Source organism: Gigantopelta aegis, chromosome 7 (assembly GCF_016097555.1).
Source record: "Gigantopelta aegis isolate Gae_Host chromosome 7, Gae_host_genome, whole genome shotgun sequence".
NCBI lineage: Eukaryota > Metazoa > Mollusca > Gastropoda > Neomphalida > Peltospiridae > Gigantopelta > Gigantopelta aegis.
The window spans coordinates 33,445,496-33,457,264 of record NC_054705.1 but is presented as its reverse complement, the minus strand read 5'-3'; the positions used below and the strand labels follow the sequence as shown (position 1 = coordinate 33,457,264).

The 11,769-nt window shown below is 37.1% G+C and overlaps 1 protein-coding gene across 1 annotated transcript; it reads right to left on the bottom strand.

The window, feature by feature from the left end:
• Nucleotides 1-635: 635 nt before the first annotated feature.
• LOC121377417 lies at nucleotides 636-8,009 on the bottom strand. The gene is made up of 4 exons (XM_041505399.1): nucleotides 7,910-8,009; nucleotides 6,168-6,706; nucleotides 2,865-3,020; nucleotides 636-2,005 (listed from the first exon to the last, which is right to left on the bottom strand). Exons 1-4 carry the CDS (start codon nucleotides 8,004-8,006, stop codon nucleotides 1,625-1,627), a joined length of 1,173 nt encoding a protein of 390 aa, XP_041361333.1. The 5' UTR covers nucleotides 8,007-8,009; the 3' UTR covers nucleotides 636-1,624.
• Between the last annotated feature and the right edge of the window lie 3,760 nt (nucleotides 8,010-11,769).

Genomic DNA, 11,769 nt, shown 5'->3' with positions numbered 1-11,769 from the left:
GGGCTATGTCTCGACCCCATTCTCAAGAGGACAATTTTTAGGTCCACTTTCCATTAATGTGGTTTTGTGCGTGAGTTCATTGATACAATGCATTTACATAAGACCTTTTACATATACGTGATTCCGTGCGTGAGCATTCAGCGCGCTGTAAACAAACCAAAAAAGTCGATCGATGAGTGATTTTTCCACGCACAAGTTTTTTCAGTGCGGTGACATAACAATGTGAACCATTTACTTTCGGCTTAAAGTACACTCTGACAACGTAAAATTTTGTATAGTATTCCGTTTGCAGAAACACAGATATGAAAAAGCACATTTCTGCTAGTGGAATACGCGTACGATAAAACGTGTGAAATCGCGTTAATGGTAAGCGAGGCTAAGGATTTTTAAAGACATTTCTGCTATCATAATCTATAATTCAATAATATTGGATTGTCAAGACGTGGATCACCTCTCTTTTTATGTTATTTGTAATGGACATTTAAAAAAAAGAAAGAAGCCCAATTCATAATTCCATGACTTTTCCGGCCTATAAACTAACATTCGGCAAATTCCATGACTTTTCAGGATTTCAATGACCGGTATGAACCGTGATATATAAACGATAAAAAAAAAAAAAAAACACACACAAAAAATAACATCAGTAACAATATATAATATACATACACAATAATGTTCAATGACATTCCATAACCCACCTGAAAATTCCATGACGTTTCTGGCCTGAAAACTGACATTTGGCAAAATTCCTTTCCATGACCAGTATGAACCGTAATAATATATAAACGATTACAAAAAAACTTTTAAAAAACCTAACATCAGTAACAACATATATGTACACACACACAACTTAAAACCATGATTAACATTTGACAACAATACGAAACCACACACACACTAGTCTCTCTCACTATAAAAAAAACTAACATCAGTAACATCATATATATACACACACACACACAACTTAAAACCATGATTAACATTTAACAGTACAAAACCACACACACACTAATCTAACTATATAAAAAAACTAACCTCAGTAACAACATATATATATATATATATACACACACACACACACCTTAAAACCATGGTTAACATTTAACAATGTAAAACCACACACACACTAATCTAACTATAAAAAGAACCAACCTCAGTAAAAACATGACGGTCATAATAAAGAGCCACTTTCGGAATACTAAAAGCAAAACCTATTAGCTCTCCTCACTATTTCAATTAGAACAACCATCAAAATTGCACCAAATTTCCTTCATGTAAACGCGCACCTCATCCTCTTTGACATAATCCTATGGGACTTTCAAAATTCCATAGCACCAATTACACCCCGCCTGTCACCAACACTGGACTGCTGGTGCTCCCTTGCACTTGTCAGTGCAAGCGTCCCTTCTCTAACCCTCCCCCAACTCTTTCCTGTCCTGGACAGAGGGAACCGGCCAAGGCCGGTCCCTGTGACCAGGATAGGCGTGTGCTACAACAGCTTGCTCTGAATGTGCACGTAAATCTTTTTCTCTCGTTCGTTCGTAACAACATATATATGAAACACACACACACAACAACTTAAAACCATGATTAACATTTAACAATACGAAACCACACACACACACTAATCTCTCTCCACTTTTTTCCTTCTGCCCCTGGCAACCGACTGTCTTTTGGGAACACCCCCCTGGCAGCACTTGTCATTGGGAATGTAACAGTCAATGTAGGAGTTATCTAGATTGATCATCTGTTTCTGTATCCGTGTACTGCTTTCCCGGTCTTCGACGGGGGTCCTCGGTTCGAATCTCAGCAACAGCGGCACCGACAGTCGGTAGCGGAACTTCATCAGCATCGTCACGAGCAGCAGCAGCACCGACATCATCATGATGACCGGCTGCCACTGCACGGGAATTTCCTGGAAAAACATGCGCATGCTGCGACCAAGTCCGGAAAACAGCTGCTCCATAGGGTGAAGGATACATCGGGACGCAGCCGAAGACAGGACCTGAAAGTGAAATAATTATTTTAAACAAAAAAGTTGGTTTTGTTTAACGACATCACTAGAGCACATTGATTAATTAATCATCGGCTATTGGATGTCAAACATTTGGTACTTCTGAAATATAGTCTTACAATAGAGAGGAAACCCACTTAATGTTTTTTCCATTAGTAGCAAGGGATCTTTTATATGCACCATGCCACAGACAGGATAGCACATAGCACGATCTTTGATATACCAGACGTGGTGTACTGGCTGGAATGAGAAATAGCCCAACAGGCCCACCAACGGGGATTGATCCCAAACCGACTGCACATCAAGCGAGTGCTTTACCATCGGGCTGCAGCATGCCCCTTATTTAAAACAACACCCCAGCACAGGGCATGAAATTAAAGAGTTTGTCATGCACAGCATTTTGTTTTTGAACTGACTTGGGTGAAAGGGCCCACTTAGAGCAATTTTGAGCCTGGCACTGGCAATTTTTTTTTTAATGTCTTTTGCAGCAAATAAATATGATTAAAAGGTTATTTTGTTGTATGTAGACTATTGCAGATGTACAAATGGTTACATACTGGCAGATAATGTACTACACCAGATATATTCCTGGATATACCGGTCGTAGTGCACTGGATGGAACAAGAAATAACTCAATGGGCCCACCAATGGGAATCGATTCCAAACTGACCGAGCATCAAGCAAGTGCTTTACTATTGGGCTACATCCTGCCCTGTGACATTTAAAAATGCCATGACTGTCCATGATTTCCTTTACCCATATGAACCCTGTCAAAGAAGGGTGGACCCTGGTGTGTGTTTGGGGGTGGGGATGTGGGGTGTGTGTGTGGGCTTTGTAGACATGTACCTACCATGAGAGGTGTGAGCTCCCAGAGCGGGTCCACAAGGAGGTAGTAGTAGTACTTCCCACAGGGGTCGTCGTCGCTCCACGAGAAGTGATGCTGGGACCACGCCCGCAGACTCTGGAATATCCCCATCCCTCCGGGGAAACACTCCTGGGGTTCACCCTGGGGAAACAAAAGTTTGTTTTATTTAACGACACCACTAGAGCACATTGCCCTGAGGAAACAGTTGATAGAAAGGCATGCTTGTTTAATCAAAGGAAAGAAAAGTTTGTTTAATCAAAAGAAACAAATGTTTGTTAATGACACATCAGCTTTTTAGAAGTATGGTTAACGTACGTACACAAGGAGAGACTGAAAGCGAGAGAGAGAGAGAGAGAGACAGAGAGAGAGAGAGAGAGAGAGAGAGAGAGAGAGAGAGAGAGAGAGAGAGAGAGAGAGAGAGAGAGAGAGAGCGTGTGTGAGAGAGAGAAAGAAAGAAGGACCTAGAAAGAGATACAGGTAGAGACAGAAAGAAAGAGAAATAGAGGAGAAAAATAGAGGCAGAGATAGAGAAACAGAGAGAGAGAGAGAGAGAGAGAGAGAGAGAGAGAGAGAGAGAGAGAGAGAGAGAGAGAGAGAGAGAGAGAGAGAGAGAGAGGTGTACAGCCTGATACCACCACTTTTTAAAGCTGTTCCTTCTTAAAAGCAGCAAATCATCTTTGATATGCATTTTCCGATTGACAGAACCATACCAGGGCCCCGTTCCATGAAGCAAACTCAGCACTAAGATCACCTTAAGTGCATAACTATATCATGTCAACACAGTGAACTTAGTGCTAAGATCGTTTCGTGGAACAGGGCCCAGGGATTTGCCCAGGATTGGTTGCCATGGTCCCATGTCTGATGAGAGGATTGGGAAAATTAGCGCAAGTAAATCATACTTGGGATATGTTTTCAGGCCACTGAATGATGCAGTACACCAACTGTGTTAAATGCATTTATAACCAGACATATAATTAAATACATATATTGGGAATTTCCAACATAGAAATTGGGAATTTTCAGTGACACTTTCTTTCGCGATGAGGCCTATGTTTGAATGGTAACCAGTCAATTCGTACCATAGTCATTTCGTACCCAATTTTACCATTTTGTACCCTGGTCATTTCGTACCATAGTTATTTGGTCAATTCGTACCATAGTCATTTCATACCATGGTTATTTTGTACCATATCTGTTTGGTCATTTCGTACCTCAATCATTTATTGTGCAGCTTAGTTGACTGATAGTAAAATATCGAATTACTGATTTAAAAAATAAACATTAGGCTAATGCAGCTATATTGAATCCCCACCCTTAAGAAAGAAAGAAACAAACAAATAACAAGAAAAAGATGATATATTACTTTTATCTTCAAACGTTTCCATCCATCATTATATTAATTACCAACTTGCACTTTGTGTTAGAATAACATATCAAGATCTTCTAAGACAAGCTGATCTCAGAAAAACCTTAATTACCCACGAAGAGTCTCGTATCATATGAAATGATCATCAGTGGCAACATACATAATATTATGTTCATTTAAACCTTTGCTCACTTTACAAGGTATATTTACACGTCAACGTTTATTCGACAACAATAGAAGAAGTGGCATACCGTAACAAAAATAAGATACAGAGTACGAAATGGCTATGGTACGAAATGGCCATAAACTACGGTACGAAATGGATGGTACAAAATGACTTTGGTACAAAATGACTAGTAACCATTCGAACCCAGAGAACACCTGGATAAATCCCTGATTACATATATGGCTATTAATGGACCGGTCTAAGGCTCAAAACTGATATGGAATAGGCAGCAAAATAGTGGGCAATTAAACATAACTTGTTCAAGGCCTTTTCGTTATTTATTTTTTCAGAAAGATTTCAAATGATTTTTGTTTTTCAAATATCAAAATGTGCATTATGTATACAGTTTACAGTATCTGTTGATAGTGAAAACTCACGAGATTTTTTCTTTAACGACACCAATAGAACACACTGATTTATTAATCACTGGCTACTGGAGGTCAATCATTTGGTAATTCAGATGTATAGTCTTAGAGAGAAAACCTGCTACATTTTCCCATTAGTATCAGGGGATCTTTCATATGCACCGGCCCACAGACAGGATAGCACATGCCAGTGTGTTTAATATGACAACTGTGGTGTACTGGCTGGTACTAGAAATAGCCCAATGGGCCCACCTATGGGGATCAATTCTAGACCGACCACCACACCAAGTGAGTGCTTTACCACTGAGCTACACCCCGACCTGAAAACTCATGAGAGTATTAACACTATAAATCTGTTTCTGAATCAAATAATTAGTAAAAAGTAAATTAGAAGATAGGAACTGAATTTACTGGGCTACTGTCCCACCCCCAGAAAGAAAACGTTTAATAAAAAGATGTTTTAAGTAATGACAGCGAAAACTTGCAAGTACATTAACAGAACCGTAAACATGTTTGCATTAATTTTTACACTAATAAAAGGTATTCATTTAAGTTTGATTTGTGTGATGACACCACTAGGGCACATTGATTAATTAATCATCGGCTATTGGATGTCAAACATTTGGTAATTCTGACATGTATATGAAACCTGCTAGATTTTTCCTATTTTATACATGCACTTTCCCACAGACAGAAAAGCACATACATATACCACAGCCTTTGACCAGTCGTGGTGCACTGGTTGGAATGAGAAAACCCCCATAAATCAGCTGAATAGATCCACCGAGGTGATTTGATCCTGCGATGCACTCAACTGACTGAGCTAAATCACACCCCTAAAAAATATTCTATGATGGAAAAGAAAAAAGAAAGAAAGGAATGTTTTATTTAACGACACACTCAACACATTTTATTTACGGTTATATGGCATCGGACATATGGTTAAGGACCAAACAGATTTTGAGAGGAAACCCGCTGTCGCTACTTCACGGGCTACTCTTTCCGATTAGCAGCAAGGGATCTTTTATTTGCGCTTCCCACAGGCAGGATAGCACAAACCATGGCCTTTGTTGAACCAGTTATGGATTCCTGGTCGGTGCAAGTGGTTTACACCTACCCATTGAGCCTTGCGGAGCACTCACTCAGGGTTTGGAGTCAGTATCTGGATTAAAAATCCCATGCCTTGACTGGGATCTGAACCCAGTACCTACCAGCCTGTAGACCGATGGCCTAACCACTATGCCACCGAGGCCGGTCATGATGGAAAGGAAGATAAAAGATGTTAAATAATGGAAAGTGGGACGACGTCTTAAAAAACCCTAAATTCTTACAGCTGTAGTCTTGGCTGCCCGCACTGAGACCTCTTTCTGATAAAGTCGAGCAAACTCCCACGGAATACTTATTAACGTCAACAGCGTGAAAGCCAGCCCGGCGATACGCCAAAACGTCCAAGTGCTGTGCCGATCAAATGAATGTGTTTTCGACTGAAAACCATTCTCTCTCCGAATCTTCTGCACCGTCTTCGTCGAGGACACTGCAACTACTACATCGTCGTCGACCAAGCCCTGCCATTTATACAGATTGCAAAGAATTACGCACATCACTATTACTGCGACAATAGACAAACGGATAATAAATTCTCTGAGGTCGGAGTCACGTGCTATTTCTGCAAGCCAGTAATTAATGTCTTCGGGAAGGTTTACAGTGAGAATGATGAGACATATCGCAACAATGTTTTTGTCACAGAGTTGCGACCGATAGTGCTGTGCAGTGATCACTGGGGTCTCAGAGCCGAACATGCGGTGGAAAAACCGTAGGACGGACTGTGAAAATGTAGTGAGTGATTCTTGTGACGAGCAGTGCAATTTGTCTGAAAAAAAGAAAGAAAAGAAAAAGAAATAAAGCAACCCCTACAATTAAGAAAATGTCCATGGCAAAACAAAACATGCATTTTAAATAAATCTGAATATAGTCCAAAGCAAAAGAATTCCATGGAGAATTAAAAACTCCACAGCATTGCGAATTACTGCAGGCAAATGCAGGGTTGTAAATGCAAAAATATTTAATATTGCACTTAAGATTTTGAAGCAATCACTGTTTTATTGAACGACTTCACAAAATTATTTCAATGTGCGATGAGCTATTCCAATATTATTCAAAGGGGTTGGGTCAGTGGGTATTTTTATCATTACCAATTCGCCAAAAAATGTGAAAACTGTATGCCATTTGTATGTGTATCTATCTAGTGAAAAAATAATTCTGTTTTGCTATGTACATGTAAATTTATGTTACTTGAATTTGGCTACAGATATATTCTGATCAAATTTGCCAAATTGGTTTAAATTTTTGGCATCCAGCTTAAACCATATACATTTTATACTATGTAACAAAATTACAAATTATTTCAAAACTTTTGTAGATCAATTGAAAACATGTATATATATATTATTATATAATGTATTATTGTATAATGTACATACATACAATAATTATAAATATATATCTAGTGCATCTGTGAAAATAAATCAGGCCAAACAGGCACATAACTTACAGCCCATATGCAATAATGAATAAATTAATAAATATTACTTATCAAAATTGTGAAAACAAAATGTTCCGTGAGAATGTCGTTCAGAAAAGCATAAAATTGATAAATGGAAAGCAGACCACATTTGTTCTGTCGTGTGTTACTTGTTTTGTGCCCTAACACCCTACCCATCTTCTTACAACATGCAACAGAAAACTGACATTGACTGACACATAAACACTAAAAGGTTACATATTATGATCAATATCGCACATAATAATAATAATAATAATGATAAATTAATGCGTCCGTGTAAAATATACCAAAAAGATCTAGGCTTTTATTTTGTTTGCAATACTGATTTAAGATGACGAAGATCAAAATGACTAAAATAGTAAAAATGACATTTGTCGATTTGACAGCAGGCCATAAATTCAATAATTTGGGACAAATCAATTTCGGTCGAGTCACAAAACGCCTGTTACGGCTTCTCTTAACTGGAACAGCGACTGGATATTATGACAGCATATTTTCTAATGATCTTACCTATTTTGTTTCGTATATATAAAAACATTAGACTAAATAAAAGGATAGGGAGAATAAATATCCATATTCTTCTGCTCGCTTTTATTTTTGCCGCCATTGTCGTTGTCGTTTCGTTGTCTTTCCTCCTTCATTTGAACAGCATCTAAATGGATTGGAGATTACCGGACGTTATATAACGAGGTTATATGACATAGTTCTATCAATAGATGCCTCGCCTGGGGTGCTTAGGTCGTAGGGTCGAACCTCTTAGGCGGAACCAGTGCGCCTTTCCCTATCCCAACCAATGTCCGACGACTGGTATATCAAAGTGTGTGGTATGTGCTGCCCTGTCTGTGGGAAATTGAAAATTAAGAAATATTTGTGATCATTATGCAAGTTTGTTATTTATTTTTAAAAAAGAAGTTTGTTTTGTTTAACGACACCACTAGAGCACATTGATTTATTAACCATGGGCTACTGGATGTCAAACATTTGATAATTTAGACAGACAGTCTTGGAGAGGAAACCTGCTACATTTTTCCATTAGTAGCAAGGGATCTTTTATATGCACCATCCCACAGACAGGATATCACATACCACGACCTTTGATATACCAGTCATGGTGCACTGGCTGGAAGTAGAAATAGCCCAATGGGCTCACCGACGGGGATTGATCCCAAACCGACCTCCCATCAAGTGGTTGCTTTACCACTGGGCTACATCCCACCCTGATAAAAGATCTCTTCCAGCTAATGATAAAAAACGGAGGGTTTACTCTGAAGGCTAAATGTTAAAATTACAAACAATATTACATGCTCTAGTTCAGTTGTTAAATAAAAGATCTCTTCCTGCTAATGATAAAAAACAGAGGGTTTACTCTGAAGGCTAAATGATAAAATTACAAACAATATTACATGCTCTTGTTCAGTTGTTAAATAAAAGATCTCTTCCTGCTAATGATAAAAAACGGAGGGTTTACTCTGAAGGCTAAATGTTAAAATTACAAACAATATTACATGCTCTAGTTCAGTTGTTAAATAAAAGATCTCTTCCTGCTAATGATAAAAAACGGAAGGTTTACTCTGAAGGCTAAATGTTAAAATTACAAACACTATTACATGCTCTAGTTCAGTTGTTAAATAAAAGATCTCTTCCTGCTAATGATAAAAAACGGAGGGTTTACTCTGAAGGCTAAATGTTAAAATTACAAACAATATTACATGCTCTTGTTCAGTTGTTAAATAAAAGATCTCTTCCTGCTAATGATAAAAAAACAGAGGGTTTACTCTGAAGGCTAAATGTTAAAATTACAAACAATATTACATGCTCTAGTTCAGTTGTTAAATAAAAGATCTCTTCCTGCTAATGATAAAAAACGGAGGGTTTACTCTGAAGGCTAAATGTTAAAATTACAAACAATATTACATGCTCTAGTTCAGTTGTTAAATAAAAGATCTCTTCCTGCTAATGATAAAAAACGGAGGGTTTACTCTGAAGGCTAAATGTTAAAATTACAAACAATATTACATGCTCTAGTTCAGTTGTTAAATAAAAGATCTCTTCCTGCTAATGATAAAAAACAGAGGGTTTACTCTGAAGGCTAAATGATAAAATTACAAACAATATTACATGCTCTTGTTCAGTTGTTAAATAAAAGATCTCTTCCCGCTAATGATAAAAAACGGAGGGTTTACTCTGAAGGCTAAATGTTAAAATTACAAACAATATTACATGCTCTAGTTCAGTTGTTAAATAAAAGATCTCTCCCTGATAATGATAAAAAACGGAGGGTTTACTCTGAAGGCTAAATGTTAAAATTACAAACAATATTACATGCTCTAGTTCAGTTGTTAAATAAAAGATCTCTTCCTGCTAATGATAAAAAAACGGAGGGTTTACTCTGAAAGCTAAATGTTAAAATTACAAACAATATTACATGCTCTAGTTCAGTTGTTAAATAAAAGATCTCTTCCTGCTAATGATAAAAAAAACGGAGGGTTTACTCTGAAGGCTAAATGTTAAAATTACAAACAATATTACATGCTCTAGTTCAGTTGTTAAATAAAAGATCTCTTCCTGCTAATGATAAAAAAACCGGAGGGTTTACTCTGAAGGCTAAATGTTAAAATTACAAACAATATTACATGCTCTAGTTCAGTTGTTAAATAAAAGATCTCTTCCAGCTAATGATAAAAAACGGAGGGTTTACTCTGAAGGCTAAATGTTAAAATTACAAACAATATTACATGCTCTAGTTCAGTTGTTAAATAAAAGATCTCTTCCAGCTAATGATAAAAAACGGAGGGTTTACTCTGAAGGCTAAATGTTAAAATTACAAACAATATTACATGCTCTAGTTCAGTTGTTAAATAAAAGATCTCTTCCAGCTAATGATAAAAAAACGGAGGGTTTACTCTGAAGGCTAAATGTTAAAATTACAGACAATATTACATGCTCTAGTTCAGTTGTTAAATAAAAGATCTCTTCCTGCTAATGATAAAAAACGGAGGGTTTACTCTGAAGGCTAAATGTTAAAATTACAAACAATATTACATGCTCTAGTTCAGTTGTTAAATAAAAGATCTCTTCCAGCTAATGATAAAAAACGGAGGGCTTACTCTGAAGGCTAAATGTTAAAATTACAAACAATATTACATGCTCTAGTTCAGTTGTTAAATAAAAGATCTCTTCCAGCTAATGATAAAAAACGGAGGGTTTACTCTGAAGGCTAAATGTTAAAATTAAAAACAATATTACATGCTCTAGTTCAGTTGTTAAATAAAAGATCTCTTCCTGCTAATGATAAAAAACGGAGGGTTTACTCTGAAGGCTAAATGTTAAAATTACAAACAATATTACATGCTCTAGTTCAGTTGTTAAATAAAAGATCTCTTCCAGCTAATGATAAAAAAACGGAGGGTTTACTCTGAAGGCTAAATGTTAAAATTACAAACAATATTACATGCTCTAGTTCAGTTGTTAAACAAAACAAACTTTGAATATGACCTTTTAAAGGGGCATTCTGAAATTTACATAATGACCTAAAATATTTATTAACTTTTCTGGTGAAATGTAAATATTGCCATGACTGGTATATCGAAGGCTGAGGTATGTACTGTCCTGTCTGTAGGAAAGTGCATTATAAATGATTCCTTATTGCTAATGAAAAAAAAGAAAGGTGTTTTTTCTGAAGGTTAAAATTTAATGTCAGAATTACTAAATGTTTGACATCCTATAATTGATGATTAATACTATTGGGCTATTTCTCATTCCAGCCAGTGCACCACGACTGGTACATCAAAGGCCATGGTATGTGCTATCCGGTCTATGGAATGGTGCATATAAAAGATCCCTTGCTACTAATGGAAAAATGTAGCAGGTTTTCTCTCTAAGACTATATGTCAAAATTAACAAATGTTTGACATCCAATAGCCGATGATTAACAAATCAAGGTGCTCAAATGGTGTTGTTAAATAAAACAAACTTGCATAATGAAAGATTGAAAGAAATGTTTTATTTAACGATGCACTCAACACATTTTATTTATGGTTATATGGCGTCAGACATATGGTTAAGGACCACACAGATTTTGAGAGGAAACCCACTGTCGCCACTACATGGGCTACTCTTTCCGATTAGCAGCAAGGGATCTTTTATTTGCGCTTCCCACAGGCAGGATAGCACAAACCATGGCCTTTGTTGAACCAGTTATGGATCACTGGTCGGTGCAAGTGGTTTACACCTACCCATTGAGTTTTGCCGAACACTCACTCAGGGTTTGGAGTCAGTATCTGCATTAAAAATCCCATGCCGCGACTGGGATCCAAACACTTGCATAATGATCACAAATATTTATTAATTTTCTTGTGAAAGGTAAATAT

Coding starts and splice junctions, on each gene's coding strand:
- LOC121377417 (XM_041505399.1), bottom strand. CDS start 8,006: ATGGCGGCAAAAATAAAAGCGAGCAGAAGAATATGGATATTTATTCTC. Junction 6,707..7,909: donor ATATATACGAAACAAAATAG/GTAAGATCATTA, acceptor TCTTTTTTTCAG/ACAAATTGCACTGCTCGTCA. Junction 3,021..6,167: donor GGGCAGCCAAGACTACAGCT/GTAAGAATTTAG, acceptor TTGTTTCCCCAG/GGTGAACCCCAGGAGTGTTT.